Raw genomic sequence first — 19,288 nt, forward strand, 5'->3', positions numbered from 1 at the left:
GTGACCAAGCTGGTGAGGGGTCTGGAGAACAAGTCTTACGAGGAGCGGCTGAGGGAGCTGGGATTGTTCAGCCTGGAGAAGAGGAGGCTCAGGGGCAACCTTATCGCTCTCTACAGTTACCTTAAAGGAGGCTGTAAAGAGGTGGGGGTTGGTCTGTTCTCCTACGTGCCTGGTGACAGGACGAGGGGGAATGGGCGAAAGTTGCGACAGGGGAGTTTTAGGTTGGATGTTAGGAAGTACTTCTTTACCGAAAGGGTTATTAAGCATTGGAACGGGCTGCCCAGGGAGGTGGTGGAGTCACCATCCCTGGAGGTCTTTAAAAGACGTTTAGATGTAGAGCTTAGCGATATGGTTTAGTGGAGTACTTAGTGTTAGGTCGGAGGTTGGACTCGATGATCTTGAGGTCTCTTCCAACCTAGAAATCTGTGAACATTTCCAGCAGATTAAGTATTTAAGACTTGAGCCACCAAACCAAATTTAGTCAGCCTAAACGTTCTGCTGATCCAAGTTCTAAAACTGGTGATGTACACCATAAAGTTTCTGCTAAAGTAAATTGTCCTATACGGTCTTTACTATGGCGTCATTCACATTACCACTCTTGGCTTGCTGAAGAAACAAGTGCACCAGAATGAAGTTCCTTCGCACTTTTAGAGGAAAGTAGTTGATATGGTTAAACATTCTGAGTACATTACCTTACACAAAAGCTAAAGCATGTATATTTAGGAAATGAGGAAGCAGGGAAACAAACTCTTCTTTCTCTGCCACTTTCAGAACAGCAGATCTTGACAATGATTCACTAGATAGATGTAGGGGCCAATTTAAATTCTTAAGAATTATTACTATAACCATTCTCATACCACTGTCCACATTCAGATGGGTCTTTTCATCATAGACATAGAGACTCAAAGATAATTGTTTCCCTGTAAACAGAAGCAAAGCTTTTAACACAACCCCAGTACGAATAACCAAAGCCAAAAAGTGCTGGTAACACACAAGCTTCAGTCTAGCACTGCGCAAGAGAGACAAGACTACTCAGCATTCTCCTTACCCATATAACTGTACTAGATGAATTTTAAATCAACAAGTACTTGTGATTGTACTTTACTCATCTGGATCCATGGTCTAATGTGAAATGCATACTATGTAATCATGATATATACAAAGGATGAATTTTGTATTATAACAAATATGATGTCTAATCAACTACTTTCGGGAGCAACTACTACTTCTCACAAAAATTTTGAATCAGTACCGAAAAAAAAGTTGTGATTCAACTGTTTCTACTTCTGCAATAAACCTTTTAAGAGTAAGGATCATTGCTTGTGAATGCAAAAAAAAATGAGACTATACAGTATACCAAAAGTCAAATACATATCAGATTAGGAACTAAGACAATTTAAAATATTTTTGTTTGTAAGTGAAAGAAATAGTTCATTTCCAAATGGCTATGGAAATACATTCAGTTCTAGGAGTGCAGTCAGCTAAGTACAGTAACAAAATTGTTCCCTTTGATATGCCTAGGTTTCACATCTTTTATTTAGAAATAGAGAAAGAGTAATTTTTGGAAATAATTTAACATTGTAAGGCCTACAGGAAGTCTAAAATCAACTTACACTGCTTTTGACATCTTTCAGTTTTGGCAGGATATCTAGTCCAAACCCATCAGCTTGTCCTCTTGTCCTGTTTCCACCATTCATGTAATTTCCAAAGGCAAGAACCAAACCCAAGACCTGCATTACTCCTGATCCATTTTTCAGTGTCTATAAAACAGAAGAGAAACAGTTCTCAAAAATCTCAGTAATATCTACTGTTACCAGTATAACTGGCAACAGTTTTTAAGCAGATTTGTGGACACTGTTTAGAAATAATACTTACATCAAGGCTCAAATATAGGAAATAATCTTCTGGTGAAATACAAAGATGTAGAATATTACCAACATATTGTGAATGAAAAAAATATCTCCAATTAAGATATTTATTTAAAAAAATAGGAAAGCTATATGGTATTATGAGAGGTGATCATCTGGGAAAAATTAAACAGTAAATTCTTAACTGGTGCTGACAGGAATGATCTATTTTATTCAGGAAAGGGTTCTGCAATAAGTCCCTAAAACACCCATATAGAATAACTAAAACATTTAGTTTAAAACAAACAGACAAAATAAGTGGTAAAACAAGTAAACATCATTTAAAATGGTTTTGAGTTATTAAAGTACTGATAAAGGTCTGCTTGTTAAAGCCATGTAGTGTTGTTTTGTTTCTTTTTGTTGTTGGCGGTTTTGTTTTTGCGGGGGATCACTAAATTACAGGAATCTCTTCCAGCTAGAGTCAACATTGCTATCTCTAAATCATTTTAGACCTTGGAAATATAATTTATTTGTGCTTCCAAAATACAAGCAAACACAAGGTGAACTGAACTGGTATTCTTTTGGAAAGGAATGACACAGTCACTATGAAGAAAGATTTTGCTTTGACAAAAGGAGACGGTGCACTGTTTTCCAGAGGCTGACATGCATTGATGGCAACAATATGATATAGTTCAGTACCAAAACTGAATCTTAAAATTTGCTTTGATGTTGAAGTACAATCATAAAATGTTCTATTCTGCAGGACTGCTATCCTTCAGATTTAATGAGCACTTAAAGTAAATAAAGAGAAAACTTTTGAAATATGAGTACAACTTAACAAGATTAAATATCAAAAATTTAGCTCTACCTCTTTATGGAGCACAACCTACCTCACACAGTTTCTGTAACAATTCAAGTTTGCGATGGATTGAACAAATGCTTTCTGAAAATGTTGACTGAAACAGGATGCAAAATACACGTTCTGAAAAGTTGGGAATTAGTGAGAGTTCATAGAGGAACCTGTAGGAACAAATAAAGAAAACATTTTGAGCCAATGTCAGTACATTCAGAGGCTGGGCTTTTTTTGTTGTTTTGTTCTGCTTTTTGTTTTCTTTTCTATTATAACATGTATAGCTAGTCTACTGCAACACGCAACTTTTACTGAAGTAAACAGAATTATTTTCCAAGTATGCTCTTACTGTTCTGGCTTATCCAAAGACTTCGCATTTTCTTTTTCCTTAGATGCCTTGCTGTGCTTTTCTATTTTTTCTAATTCATCCGATTGTGCTCTCTGGAATAAACAAACAAAGTAATTAAAAAGTGTTACTTACAAACCCAGTCAAAAAGCACAAACAGATGCCCTTGTCACTAATCTCATTTATGGATTTTTTTTTTCTTTCTGGTATCTGCTTATAGTAAAACTACTTAGTCCATGGAGTGATTTTAAGTATAAATACATTAATGAAGACAGAACATCTTCCATATAATTTTATTGATTACTGATAATCTGTAAAAGATTTATTCATTCAACCATGTACTGAGAATAATCTCTGTCCCCACTCCCTTTTCTTTGACTGTTTATAAAACCCTCGGATCAAAGAACTTTCTTCTTGAGATGTGTTTTTCTTTCCAAGTCTGTTGGGTTGCATTTGCATGCAATCTGATTTTTAAATATATTTAAATAATATCCACTGCTTAAAACAAACAAACAAGCCCACCTAAATGAAAATGTTTGCATTGCTTACTGCAATTAAAACTTTATTTTGTATTTGGAGAAAGCTACGGAATAACAGCAATTAACTGATTTATAATGGAGCTATCATATATACCACAATACATGAGAACTACTGCATACTTCTATGGAGCAAAATTATTTTCATTTTGTATCTTAATAAGCCAAAACAATTATATGTAAGCTGTCTAGTATCTTGGAGAACTCTGTGGTACATTTTGTGGTCTCTTCAATATTTAAATCAAAAGAAACAGAGCTTCACTTCTTTCCATGCTCCATGATACAAATAAATTATTTTTTCTTTCCAGTTACAGTGCTGGAAAATCAAATATCATGGAAAGGAATAGAAGCGGAAAGAAATTTCTCCTCCTGACCCTTCTTTTGACATCCATGGTGGTTTTAAAAATAGAGTCAAAACACGAATCTGTGCAATAACGTAAGAAAAAGTAGGAAATATATCTATATTTATTCCTTTAAGAAAACACTGCATATGTTTTTGAACTTACTCCACCACAGAACTCAAAGACAACAGTGGAAAATGGCGTTCTAACTACTTAATGCCAAAGCAAAAGATCGGCTGCACCTGCATTCTGTCTTGCCTGATTTTGCATGATTAGAAGAATTAGGGAACTATCTAAAATCATACTGCCATGGCTCCAGCAGCAATTTGAAACTAGAAAGTCAGGTTTGGACAGTTCTTCTGAGGTTGTTGAACATCTCATGTGAAAAGGGAGAAAAAATCCTTACATGAAACAGAAAGATGCCTCAGTTTCTCTGATCAATCCAATAAGTCTGGAAATGTCAACAAGACCATTTGTCTCAAGTACTATACATCCTAGTATTTAGCCAGTGTTCCTGTGGAAGTTTTTCAAGGGTCATCTTCTCTAAACTAGTCTGATCTCATCTATGAAATGCTCCAACTGATATTGCAAGCAACTCCCCCCCCCCGCCCCCCAATAAAATTTGTTCTTGATGCTATGATATTATAATGGTAGCAGTATCTGTATCACAGAATTACAGAACAGTTGAGGTTTGAAGGGACCTCTGGAGAGCATCTAGTCCAACCCTCTGGCACAAGGCAGAGGCAGCTAGAACAGATTGCTCAATACTTCAGTCAGGTTTTGGACATCTCTCAGGATGGAGACTCCACAACCTCTCTAGGTAGCCTGTTCCAGTGTCACATTTACAGAAAAAAAATAAATAAATGGTATTTTCATTTCTAAATGAAGTCTCCATCATTTAAATTTCAAGAGGCCCATTGCCTTTGTGGCCCATTGCCACACTAGGCATTACTGGTCTATCTCTGTTCTTTACTCCCTCTTACCCAGTCAGGTATTTAGATATGCTGGGTAAGACCTCCCTGAGCTCTCTCTCCTCCAAGCTTACCCCTAGCTCTCTCAGCCTCTTCTTGTATGACAGATCCTCCATGCCTTTCATCACCACTGTGGCTCTGCGCTAGACTTGCGCGCTAGACTTGCTCCATGTCCATGTCACCTGCACTGGGGAGGGCCAGAACGGGACATGTCACCCCAGATTGGGGCTCACCAGTGCTGAGGAGAGGGGAATAATAATTTCCCTTGACTTGCTCAATCCTTCCTCAATCTATCCTATCTGTCATATTCTTAAGAGCTAGTCTTACACTACTTTACACATACCCCAATATCAAACAAACCTGGGGATTCATCCTCCAAAGGCACTGTTCTAGGTATTGTTTCTTTCGAGGTAGGCATAGGATATAGGAATATAATTACAGTAGTAATTTTTGCTTGTATAATTCATCCTGAGGAGAAGGAGCTTTTTAAGATACTAAGGTCTAAAAATTGGATTCAGACATTTTAGAAGACCCATCTGGACATGGGGTGAGGATTAGGAAAGATGTCTCTCTATAGGACTGAAACAAACAAGCATTAGTTCTAGATTTAATAGTCTTGGCTCCAGGCCCAATACATAACAACACTCTTTTCTTGCATCATAACTTCATTTCTCCTGCCTGTCAAAGGATTACATCCATATATTTTAGAAGTACAGGGGAAGCAACATGGATACTATTTATTCAAAGGCAGTAGCTGCATACTGAAATCTATGTCACCTGTTAGCAGAGGACTGTTTGAGGTCAGTAAGAGAATCCAAATCTGTGAGCAGTGGCATCTATCCTTCATGTTGGAAACACCATAATGTTGTAGCTATACTTAGAGCACATTCTCACAGTCAACAGTATCATGTTTTATCTGTATTCACAGTATGCAACTTTAAAGAATAACCAAAAAGAAGGAAAAACTATTGCCTTAAAGGGTTTATCTTCTAACAATAGATAATTGATGATAAAAAAAAACTTACTAGAAATATTAATCTTCCAAGAAAATGGCATTCTAAGATTTCGGTGTTACAAAGCTCTGACAGAGAGATTTCCTTCCAAAAACTTGGGGGAAACACAACTAATCCTTTGCCAGTGCATTAAACAAATGAGCAGTTTTCTTCCTTCTTAGAGGTCTCACACAGTTCTGTAGAAGGGACTCTAATGGTCAGAGTTAACTCTGACCCACAAAGCTTTCTGATAGGCCTGAACAGACTCCAAAGCTATAGTGTAACGAAGGTGACCATAATCAGTCTGAAATGAGTGAGTTGGGTATGATAATTTTATCCTTAGAATTCCACACGAAAATTATTTTGTTACTATGTTACTGTTTATTTTGTTAATCCTGACAAAAAGGAAGAATTAGACATGCCCAGTCACAGGGGGGAGAAGCAAGAGGTGGAAATCAAATACAAGACAAGTAAGATTAATGGAAAAACTAAAGCTATGACTGTGTATTAAAAATTACTTCTGTTTTATGCATTCATTTAAGTAACTTTCAATAAATCACTTAAGATACTTAAATATATATTAAGTACTATTGCTAACTTACTATAGTTCCTGAAAACTTCCAAAGCTATTTAAACAAATAGTTTTTATAACAAAATTTCTATATTTTATTCAAAAATAATAGACATATACATGCATATACATATATGGGTTTGAAATCAAATGTAAGATACAATGCTTTACTCCATTTTTTACAATAGCCACTTAAATTAAACAAACTAAAACAATAGATTCTCCTAAAGTATTGCATTGATCACTAGACATTTTAAAATTAGGAGATATATGGACAATATATTTTTAACTCCTGAGGTCAACTCAAAGATCACCTCTTTGTCACAGTATCATCCACTCTATCCCCCTTACCCAAGCAATATCAGAACTTCTGTTATCTCTGACAGATATTACTCCTCCCTGTCTTCTAAGCTGCAGGTGGAAGAATCCAAAACCTCTCCAACAGCCAGTGTTTTCTGCTATCCTCATCCCTGGAATACTTTTCCTAATATCTTATCTAAATCTCCCACGCTGCAATTTACTATTTCTTCTGTTGCAAAGAACACAGGAGTATGTCCTCAGCCAAACATGTTTTACTCTGAACAATTACACTACATTCAGGTTTTGACTAGTAAATCATGGTCTTAGCTTAAAATCAGTGTTTTACTCTGCTCTATTAGTTACTGACCCACCTTTCTTTAATCAAAGCGTAATACTCAAAATAGAACTGTTTCAGGCTTACTTTATGCTGCTGTTGAATATGAAAACATTTTAAAAACATTATAACGTATATGAATATAAGACTTAAATAAAAATATTGCATAGCTCCAAACTCTTACCAGAAAGATGAGGAGCCACCATCAATGTATTGTTTCATTTAATAAGGAATTCCTGTGATCTACTGTCAGAACACACTTTTCTAAGTGGCTTTTCACCCAGTCTTTGGAAGAGCCAACTGGGCTTATCTTCCATTAGATAAGGCTTTTCTAGAATACCCTGTGACAGTGTCAAAGGCCTTTCTAAAGCCAAGATACATAACATCATTTGCTCCTCCTTCCCCCCCCCCCCCTTTTAAGTCAACTTAGACTTAAAAAACCCTCACTTATTCAATTTATGCTTAAAAAAAAAAATCCTCCAAAAATAAGTGAGTTTCCCTACTAACATTTTTTTTTTAATTACATTCTTTTTTTTTTTTTTTTTAAGTATAAACAAAGTATAACACACAAAATAAAAATTCTGGGTACTTTAAATTATGACAGAAAAGGAATGAGGATGACAAGTCTTCTGCACAACTACTGTTGAAAATTATTTCTCAGAATTATTACTGGTTAGCTTATTTTTGTATGGTTAATGTTTATTATCTATCTGCAAATTTGAGAACAGATACAAAAAGAGCTTTTGTATTACCCTCCAGCATTTGTGTCAAAAAAGAACATTCAATATATCCCATAAAATTCATTAATCTGATTGTATTAACACCTCTTTGAATGTCAATGCTTTTTATTTCCTTCAAGTTGTTTTTTTATAAATAGAACAGAACAGTGTAATATACCAGAATTTTATGTTAATTTTATCTAAAATCAGGCAGCATAAATCTGATAGAAAGACCACAAAGACATGCTGCTTCAGTTTTAATTCTTTTCCCACTTTTTCCAGTGTAGAATCTTATGAATCTTATTTAGGATCAAAAATGTGGTAAGGGCCATACTTCCACTTTTCAACATAAATCTGCTGTTTCCTGTACTTTTCTCCTTGCAACAGAACCTTAGCTCTGACCTTAGATCAGTTTGAAAGCATTTATTATTATTTATATTTTATTTTTGTTTGTTTTTATTTTTGGGGGGTATTTTGGTCAGCTTGGTTTTCAAAGAATGTAACGTTTCAAAAGTGACTTGTCTAAAGAACATTGTCAAAAGTAAATGAAACAGATATACAAAGATATCCTCATTAATAGCAACTATCACATTCTTTTAAAGCTGCATCTTGTATCAGAAGTTTGGTATTAACTTGCTGAAAAATGTTAAGATGTAGCATTTTAAACGTTGGTTAAAAAAAATCACAAGAAATAATTGGGGAGAAGGTTTGAATTTTAGTGGTAGAGTGGAGGCAAACATTGCAAACTTCTTGATGCTTTTGTTCTTACAAAAGGCATTTAGAGGTTTTTGAAAGCACTGAGCTGTCTTTTAAATATATGGATAGAACAGAATGTAAGAGGAGTCAAATGAAATTATAGAGATTTGAATTTGTGATGTAAGGCAATTTTAAACGAACAAATGCAGAAAGCAGAAATAATCCTTTGATACAGTTTTCAAGCAATTTTTATATACTTATTTTCACAATACAGTGAAAATACAGCAGGCCTTAAGCCTAACCTGATTTCAAGTAGTGGTGTTTCAGATAAAATGTCTGCTAAGAAGCTACTTGTTTTCAAGGTGAATATTCACTTGTCTGCAAATAATTTTATTTCTCATTATAACCACTACAGTTAAACACATATAGTGAACTGATAACCGTATTCAGTTTTATCTGCCTTCTCCCTCTCTAAACAGACAGGGCACCTGGAAAAAAAAAATATATCTTAAGGAGTTTGTAGGGATGTAACAATTTCTCTTTTCCCACCCTCATAGCAAATTGAAAAAAATCAAAATTTTATAATCTGCAGAAAATATTTTTTATAATATCATGTGATAAATGTATCCCCAATCTTTCTAAAATAGATGGAAACAGAAAAAAGTATTGTAATGATAAAACGGTAAAATGGAACGCAGCTCATTAAAGGTAAATTATTAAGTGACTGTTGCCTGACTCCAAACTGGAGTTCTTTGTATATAAAGCAGAGAAACCACAAATTTAAAGTGCATTACATGTATGTTTATAAGATATAAATAAAAAATATAAATAAAATAAAATGCAGAGAAAAACTGAGCCCACAAGGCCGTTCTGGTAGATGCTAGCTGTGAAAGAACATTAAAGTTTCACATGTAGCCTTATCTACTAAGGCTTTCCTGTTAATACTGTCTTAATACATAGTTAATTGTCAACACATATCTGAACAGCTTTATAAAGAAAACTATACAACCATATGTGGGAACGATGACACTGTACAAGACAGGACTGCAGTAACAAAGACTTTCTCACTAACTCCAGTACCAGTTAATACTATTAAATAAATTATTGACAGCTTGGGTCATTGGTGGGGTGTGAGTTTCTTCATTTATAAAAAGTCACTAAGATGTATACAGTAACTTTGTGGTTTAACAAGACTTTAATTCTTCAGTAAACAGGAATTGAGCCCTCGGGACTGCGGTTTTTGAAATTAGGGTGTGTTTAGGTTTGGAGACTGCCCAGATTTCATTCACATTTAAGAAGGGAAAGCACCATGCCAGACATATGCAATCAGGGGGAAGAAAAAATACATTATGATGGGAGACTGTAAAACAAATCCTGCCATATGTTCCATAAAGATCAAATAGAAAGGTTTAGAACTAGTATAAAGGTATTTAAATATCCAGAAGAAAAAAAAAAAAATCAAACTCAATAAATAAACCCTAAGAACTAAAAATTTGGTTAATGGCTACAATATAACAGAGTTAGGCACCTTATCCCCACCCGCAACACAGAATGATGCTGAGAATTAAGGGAGGAGTCAAACATGTTAGTCCCTCTTGAATCACCTATTGCTCACCTTTTTTTTTTTTAATTGAACAGTATTTTTATAATTACTGAAGCTACCAAGATCTGATTGTTTGTATTTTCAATCTGTAATCAAAGATAAACAACGACAAAATAAGAGGCTTCTTTTCAGTCAGTTTTACCAGAGGATCCAGCAACAAGATTCAGCTCCTCTGATGAAGGTCTCTCCAAATGAATTGGACTATGTATTTTTTTTCCTGCTTTCTTGCACCCAAGCAAATATAGTGATAAAGTTGGGCTGATACATCTTTTATTCACAGCAAAAGTCTATATTATAGTCATTCAATCTTTCTGAGTCTCCCCCAAACTAACATACTTTCCTCAATTAGGCCAACTTTTCCTAGACATTCTCGGTAATTAGCAAAAATTATTACAAAAGGAGCATAATAGCATTTGGTATTTCAGCAAACTGCAAATTTGGAGGTAATCCATTATAATAGAATTCAGAAGTATATTACAGATGAGATTAAGAAAGTGATTGAAAAATATCCTGTTAGCACAAATGATATTCAGCAACAAACGAGAACTACTTTTTAAACTAAAAAAAGTCTAATGCAACACAAAAGAGTGAAGTTTGCAAAAAACTGATCATCAGGGGCAGTATCTATTCCATACTTCCAACAACTCAATCTCTCATAATCGTGCATATGTAATATATCAAATTACTTATATTTTTTTTTTTTTACATGTTAAAGAATGTGTAGAACAGGATATAGCTGTGCAAGGAGGCATATTAAAAATAATGTAAAATCAATAGAATCATAGCATAGTTTGGTTTGAAAGAGACTTGAAAGATCACTCAGATCCAGCCTCACCTCCCAGAAAAAAAAAAAAGCACAGGTTGCCCAAAGCCCAATCCAACCTGGCCTTCAACACTTCCAGGGATGGGGCATCCACAGCTTCTCTGGGCAACTTGTTCCAGTGCCTCACCACCCTCAGAGGAAAAATTTTCTTCCTAACATCTAATCTAAATCTTCCCTCTTTTAGTTTAAAACCATTCCCCCTTGTCCTATCACTACAGTCCCTGACAAAGAGTCCCTCCCCATCTTTCCTGTAGGCCCCCTTTAAATATTGGAAGGAAAAATAAAGAATAATACAGGTTTGTCCAGAAATAACATAGGACTGTTCAAAAATGCTATGGAATAAGGATGAGAAGTGTTTAAAGTGTAAAGACTGGGGGGGTGGGACGGAGGCATAGTTAGGACAGGTTTCCATTTGGTCATTATCTTCTTTAGGAGTGCTGAGGGAGCTAATTCTTCAGGGATGAAATAAGAGCTGTAGAGCTTCTGAGTTCTTGTTAGATAATCACAAGCTTCCTTCCCTGCAACCCCCACTCAGAGAGGACTAGAGCTTATTAACTCTCTTTTCATGCCCTAAAGTGTTTCATTAATGAGAAATTCCAGAAATTAATAAATCATTCCAAAGTAGGCCATAAAAACAGAGTCCCAAAAGTCCCCCAAAATTGGAAAGGTGCAAATTAAGGAATTTATTATTAAAATTAAAACGTGATGGAAATAAAAAGTCCAATACAATATCATACATTGATTTTTAATGCCATTCTGTTGTGCACAGCTTTGTGTTTTGGAGGGTAAATAGAAAGCCTCTTTGCTCTTTCTGGAAATACCTATCCAGACCTCTATGTCTCCAGGCAATGTGCTCCAAGAAGACAATAATGCTTACTGGCCTCATCTGAAGACAGAAACGTGCTTCTGAAATCCACTTCATTGAGTTTTGCACTTAACTTTCTAAAGCCAGTCTTTGAACATACCTGAGTACATTCTGAATCCCTGATTTTGCATATCTAGTAGTCAAACATACTCTGATGATAAGCACCAGTCATTTATGAAGCCTCCTACTTTTCACTGCATTAACTTAGAGTAAGCCTTTTGCTTCCAAAGAGATGAAATTATTTTGGAGGAAACTCTGAAATAACAATTAAAACTACAGTTCCTCAAATGAAATGGTTGTTCTTATTAAAACAAATGTTTTTTATTGAACAAAATTGTTATATTAGTGAAGTTACTAGGGTAAGTCTTGGAGTGCAAGGTCTGATGCCTATTGACCAAAGACTGCCCTACCCAAAAGTACATACAAGGGTATAAAAAGGAGCACAACTCATTTCACATTAGAAATTGATCACGTTTCTGTAAGTAATACATATGCTCTGTATAAAACACATGAAGACTATTAATACAGTTCAACTGCATATTATTATTTTCATTGCTTTGGACAAAATAGTCACTTCAAAATAAGACACGTTCTACAGCTTTCTTACAGTTACTGATGCAAGCCAAAAATACTTTCATATGGACCTGCAGTATTCCTTTATTTTATGGACTTCCTCTGATTACTCACATTCTCATACAGGGCTTGAAGGGTCTCTAGGTCAACCACAGAATTGTCCAAGTTCACAACAGCTATAAAAAAGACAAAAAAGAATTAGTTGTCAAGATGATAATCCAGCTGTGAAAGAAAGCCTGAGCACAATACCCAGCAATAGTTTTTATGACCTAGTGGTCATACAGCTTAAGGGTTTTAACTTTATTAATGCCTTGAATAGTGCCATTCCTAAGACTATGGGCTAGAAACCTGGTAGAGCCAGGTGTCTAGTGTTAAAGAATTCATTTCCCTTCCCCCAAACACATACACACACGATCCCACGAGTATGGCCATAGCCAGAGATCAGAGATAAGCTTTACATCAGACTTTCACGGTCTGACTGAAAGCATTATAAAAATTTGCAAATCTGCACCACAGCCACACACGCACACACACAAAGCTCATTCCTGTCACTGGTTGGTTTCAGTCTTAACCTGATTAATCCATAAGTCAGCCAGTTAACTTCAAGACACCTGACAAGGGTCAAGTCTTCTATGCACTAAGCCGACAGGTTTAGTACAGATACAAAATATGCCTTTCCTGTTCCCAACCAATTCTGGCGCCACACACATACTGTATTTTTTCAGTGTCAAAAAGCAGGTTCAACAAGCATAGAGAGTGATTTCCATCTAACTACCCCTTACCAAAGGAAATAAAATCTAGGGACACTTTTAGGAGCACAAACCTGCCTCCCCACTAATATTAGGAACATTTACTGAGGCATAGGTAATATTTGTGCAAACTAACGAAGAATTATTCTTATCTAACACAAAGCAAGAATTATTCTAAACATAGTAATTTTTGTTTTCCTTTTGTATATTTTTATAAGCACACTGACAATTCACTGACAAGACAAATAAATCTAACTCTCCTCATCCAGACTTTAAAAGTTGAAATTTAGAATGTTGCATTAGAATGTATGTGATGGTAACAAAATATATATTTTTTAAATCACACTATAGCAATCTTTTCTCCATTTTGACCTTCATTATTTTTTACCTCTACTGTGATGAGATGTGTGGTATGTATGTGTATGTACTTATACAGGAAGTACAATAATCCCCTAGGTGAGATTCATCTAGAAATTGCAATGTTGATCAGTGAGAGCAACCCAGCACAAGGGTATTATGTCCTATAAATCCATGTCTTTAACTGTCACAGAGAAATTCTATGTATACACCTAAAGACTACAGACAATATAATTCAAGTTCATTGGTTTCTGATTGTTTTAAACCATTTAGAGATACCACTCTGAGTCTGGGACTCATCACATTCTCCCTTTCCAGGCCTGAGACATAGTTTTAGTTACAGTATAAGAAAATTATAAACAAAGTAGTGTTGATCTCAAACTAAGCAGGGTACACTGTATCTATAAGGAAAGCATGAAACTAGGTTTTTAGGTTTTAGGGCTGACATAATAATAATAAAAACAATTACAAAAGTTTTTAATGTTTAGAAATAACAAAAAACCAAAACCCTATCTTTTTCCCATTTTTCCCCCCATCTTTCCCTTACCACAAAATAAGAGAATGTGAAAGATAACAGCAATGTACCAGATAACAGTCCAGGAAACAACACATTATTTATTTTGTTTTGGGGTAGGGGGTGCATGCAAAAATCTGCTCTTAATTATTAAACAGACTTAAAGATGCCCTCTCAACAAGGTGCTATATGTAGCTTTTGATATTTCTTTTTGCTCAGTAGGCATAACTATGTGCTTTAAAATAAGTTAAACTTGCCTTGAGAACAGGAAACCAAAACGCACGTGCAAATAAAAACTGTGTCTAGATTGGTTAGAGACCTCTACTTTGAGGAAACACGTGTCAAAGCATGTATACAAACAGCTCTATTAAAAACAGGATACATTGTGAAACTCAGTTTGCATTCTTAAGCTTACACAATGTTTTTATATATGAACACACTTGCAACCCTTCAGCTATTTATTTTGACTTACTGGCTGTCTTCTGCCTGCTCTACCCCCATCGCCCTTCCTTCCAGAGACTGTCTGCTCTTGCACTAAGAAATATGACATAAGTTCCTGTTCTGACTTTTGCTCAATGTTAAGATCACCCACGGATTACTTAAGGGAGCAATAGAACACTTTTGTTTGAATGCTTGCACGAGATAAGAGAATGCCTGGCAAACACAATGGTGCCAGGTCTGTGTACTTTCAACAAAACAGGTATGCAGAAGAGTGTACATACTTCAGGGAGCTGCTTAAAACAAATCAGTCTGAGACAAGAACTTGGAGAAATTAGATCCTAGTATATCTGTTTCAAACCTCCTCCCCCGTCCCTGCTGTGAAAAAAAAAAAAGGACAAAAATGTTTATATATAAAGATCTATATGTTCCTAAATAGCACTCAAATATCCCACTAGGATTTTTTCAATATTCACCACTTTTTTTCCCCTCTTTGGAAATCAAGAGATGAACTTCCGTTTCTTGGTGATATTGCAGCACTGTAAAGTAGAACATGATTGTTCATAAAAACAAATCACGACTGTTGTATGTTTAATTCCATTATCCAGACAATTTGATAAAACAATGTTTTCTTCTGCAGCCAAGCTAACTAGCTAAATATATCCATTGTCCCCTCCACACAATGAGCATGTTTACACAAAACAAACTTAAATATCTAACCAAAAGATTCCATATGGTGACTAAATAAAGAAGAAAAATATAGACAAACATTAATTTCCCCCTCAAGATCTACTGAACTGTGTTACACTTAGAGTACATTTGGATGTAAACATCTGGAGAAGGGTTTAAGAGTCTTGCAGTCAATGGATATGTTCACCCGTATCACTTTTGTAGAAGGCGATTTTTTTTTTTGTTTGTTTCGCAGTTGACATTGCCATTCCCTGGTCTTGACTACTATGAAATAATCTTTAATAGCCAGCACATCATCCAGTCTTTTGGTTACATTCATAATGCAGCAGCGGAGAATATTTATTGCCTTTTACTCCCATAGAAACAACTTTATTTTAGTCAAATCAAATTCAAGCATTTTGTTTTTACATTCAAGATTTAATAGTTCCGCTAATTCCTATTTTCTTGTGTTTGTATTGTCACCACCGTCAATAAAACCAGCACTAGTTTCAAGCACTAATACAGAAAAATTACTCAATGTATATAATACTATCCAATATTATACATAAATAAATATATATTAATATATAAGTAATAATATATAATTTATATATACTTGTGTAGTTGTACACACAGAGATACTATTAAATGAAATTTGAACCAAATATATCCAAATACACAGACAAATATGCACAGATAAAAATGAAAGGAACTACAAACCAAAATTTATTTATTTATTAAAGCAAGCACTGGTCAACAGATGTTTATAGCAAATCTACCCAGTAAAAAGAAAAAAAGGGTTGAAGAGCAGTCACAAAAGGTTGCTTGACTCTATAAAGGGCAGAGGAGTAAAACGAGAACATTTCAAAAGATTTGTATCCAAAATAAAGAATTTCTACATAGTTAGAGGAATATTTTTTCTGTCTTGAACTTTCCTGATATTTTTATTTTTTTTGTCACAATCTACGCAAATTTAAACTGGTATCTTTGGGACAGAAATTATATCTTTTTTTATACAACTGTAGAAGAATATAGAAAGTTTAGCAGAATAGAAGAGTTTTAATTGCATTCTGTACTTCTACAACATAAATTGAATGAGAAAAAACATGCATATACACAATAACAAAACTCACCTAGATACTAGTTTCAAATTGGAGGTTTAACAAAATTTATGCAAAAGGATAAAGATTTAGTATTCCTAGTAATATTAATTTGCAAACCTGGCTGTGCACCATGGAGGAAAGTTCACCTGGCAGGAAAATAATATTATTACTAAAAAAAAAGAGATTACTGTAAAGAACATGACTACATTCAGATGCATGCTGAACTCAGAGAACAGAGAGACCTTCTCCCATATGCATAAAAAAATTTGGAACACAGACATTTAAAAAAAACAACACAATGAATAACCACCACTAACATGCCTTCAGCAGAATATAGTACGTAACCAAGCCACCAATGAGATCAAAGCTTTTGCCAGCAACTATAATCCTGAAGAATAAATACATGAGAAGACAAGGAGGTGTAGAATGCAAACTGTATTCTCTGAAAGACTATAAATGGAAGTAGCTCTGTTTTTGTTTGTTTTGTAAAACAGATCATTAACATCGTTTGTACATCTAGGAGCATGTGAACTACCAGCTACCACTGAAACAAACGTGCCAGCCAATATAGACACAGCAAATCTACACTTAGACTACAAATCTAAATCCAACAATATTAACATTTACATAAACTGTAAGAGAAAAGACTGCTACCTATAGCTAGCCAGCACTTGGAAATTCTTTTCTGTTTGCAAGTGCAGGTTCTTCCTTCTAAAATGATCAAAAATCAAAATATGTCACTAAGTAGAATTTCAGGAATAAGAAAAAGACTTAACACAATATTTTGGATCCAAATTTTATGTCAAACTCTCATCAGGCACAATCTTGCTTATAGTTGACTATCAGAAGACTGATACTCAGTCCAAACATTGGTCCTTCGTCTTCCCTTCTCAGAGTAAGCTTCAAATTACTGTCTACTTCTCTGGCCTTTCCAAGTAAAACTCTTAAGATTTTCTGTCTTAGGATTCTATCCAGAAGTGACTGACCTCTTTGTGAGGCCTCCCAGAAACACTGCTGTCCAACCAAAGCTGACTGAGCAATTCCAAATTCCACTTGACTGATTACAGATTACAGTTTATCTCCTCATGGAGGAGCAGTAGCTAAAGCAAAGACACCTCAATTTTGCACAAGGAATTCTGAACCAATCCTGCTATACTCAGATCCTTGCTTCTGGGAGAAAAACAAACAAACCACCACCATTTTTCATTCTGTTTTCCACCGCAATTACCTTTTCCATGACTCTTCAAAAAACATCAGTATCACTCCAAGGTGACACTCCTTTTTCCTTCCTGCACATTTTTGTCTCTTTGCATTCACATCTGCTCCCATTCTCCAGGAGAACACCAAGAATCTTTCCAAGACTTCAAATCTCCTTTGTCAAACAGCAGCAAGAATCACTTCAGCAGGTTACAGAGACTGAGTATTCTTTACTGAATGATGGACCTCCTATTTGTACAGCAGAGAATCACCATAGTGGGTGGGGCACTAGTTTAGGGGGTTCAAAGCTGTTCCAACATTGTGTGACTCTAAGGTGCAAGACTACAGAACACTGAGAAGTTACAACATCCAAGGTACCTTTTCCTAACTTCCATCTCCGATAATTCTGCTCCTTAATAATAAGACCATCTACATCCCAGGAATGATTTTGAACAATTTTGGATTTGATTAAAAAAGGCTGCTCCAAGAATATTCTATAGGTTGTAAACTTAAATGGTCAGAACCAACATCAGTAGAAGCAACATCAGAACCAACATCACTGACAAAACCTTAAGCAATGAAAAATTCTGACACGAGAGAAGAAACTTGTGCGAAACCATATATAGCCTGCTCTAAAATATGAAATGTTTCCGAACAACAACAAAAAAAAGCAAACAACTAAAACCAACAATAAACGGTTTGTTTACTTATTGCATATGGAATAGAAACCTTCACTGACACGTATTTGAAAGAATATGCAAAAACACCATGTATGCAGATACTAGCAAAACAGACAGAAGCCTCAACATGGACAATTCCATCGTGTTCCTCAGAATGACTGACAGGTGAGCTGCCCAATTCAGAAGCAGCAGCAAAACAAAAACACTAAATGTGTCTTCCTCAATGTTCTCAAAATAAATAAATAAATAAATAAGGAGCCAAGAGAGAGTTAGAAGAAGATCAAAGTGCCTTGAATTCCTTTTCTACCAGAAAGATTACGATGGTATGATGCTATATCAAGGTAATCGAAAAAAAATCAACTAAATATTATTTAAAATCAACTAAATTGCAAAATTTGCATTCAAGCCATTGAATTGGTTACATAATAAAACCACAGCTTCAAGAATTGCTATCTTCTTCTGTTTTTTCCATATGAGCTTATTTGCATCATTCACCTAACACAGGCCTACTGCACATTTTTTGTCTGTGATAGTTCCACAAACTTGACAACTACTACTGCTCTCTTGGGATTCTTCTTCATCTCAATTAAGGGAAATGCAGAAGTCCTAATGCAGAAATTTAACTCTCAAATGAGTCTCTTTGAAATAAAAATGGAATATGGAAAATGCAGTGTAAAACAAAATGCCCCTGGGCTAATGGCAGCTCCAGCAAAACACACAAGGATTATGGTTATATATACATACATTTTAAAGATCCTCAGAAATTAAATAAAATAAAAGAATTTTTAAACAGAAGCACCTGAACTTGCACAACTTAGAGAAAAAATGTTGATAACGGGTAGGGTAATGAATAACGTTGATAATGGATGGTCAGCTACACTGGACAGAAATAGCATAAAGTAAAACAATTTTATATTATTACCTACCTGCTTGCCCTAGGTATCTTTGTGATATGTTTACCTATTAGCAAATACTCTCAACCTTCTCAGAATGTAAAGGTAAGTACACATAGCACAACGTAGGTTGGATCTTCAAGACAAGTACACATGGCATGGATCAGAGGCAAGAAAGAGCACACAGTTCTTCTGTGGTAGTAATTCACCTTGATCTAATGCTTGTGTAAGAAGCCAGAACAGCATACTAAATTTTCAAGCAGAAGACGTTGATTAAGCTGAGCTGTTGCTTCAGGTTGGTTTTGTTTTAAAGAATTTAAC

The 19,288-nt window shown here is 35.2% G+C and overlaps 1 protein-coding gene across 4 annotated transcripts in view; it reads right to left on the reverse strand.

Moving 5' to 3' along the window:
* Positions 1-19,288, reverse strand: part of FMN2 (formin 2) — a 184,859-nt gene that overhangs the window by 62,868 nt on the left and 102,703 nt on the right. For all 4 annotated transcript variants that reach the window (XM_066993979.1, XM_066993978.1, XM_048079932.2 and 1 more), the window contains 4 exons: positions 12,482-12,543; positions 3,047-3,138; positions 2,738-2,867; positions 1,614-1,760 (listed from right to left, as the gene is read on the reverse strand). In XM_066993979.1, the coding sequence (XP_066850080.1) occupies positions 1,614-1,760; positions 2,738-2,867; positions 3,047-3,138; positions 12,482-12,543 (431 nt within the window). The remainder of the gene's footprint in view (positions 1-1,613; positions 1,761-2,737; positions 2,868-3,046; positions 3,139-12,481; positions 12,544-19,288) is intronic.

Source organism: Anser cygnoides, chromosome 3 (genome assembly GCF_040182565.1).
Source record: "Anser cygnoides isolate HZ-2024a breed goose chromosome 3, Taihu_goose_T2T_genome, whole genome shotgun sequence".
NCBI classification, from domain to species: Eukaryota; Metazoa; Chordata; class Aves; order Anseriformes; family Anatidae; genus Anser; species Anser cygnoides.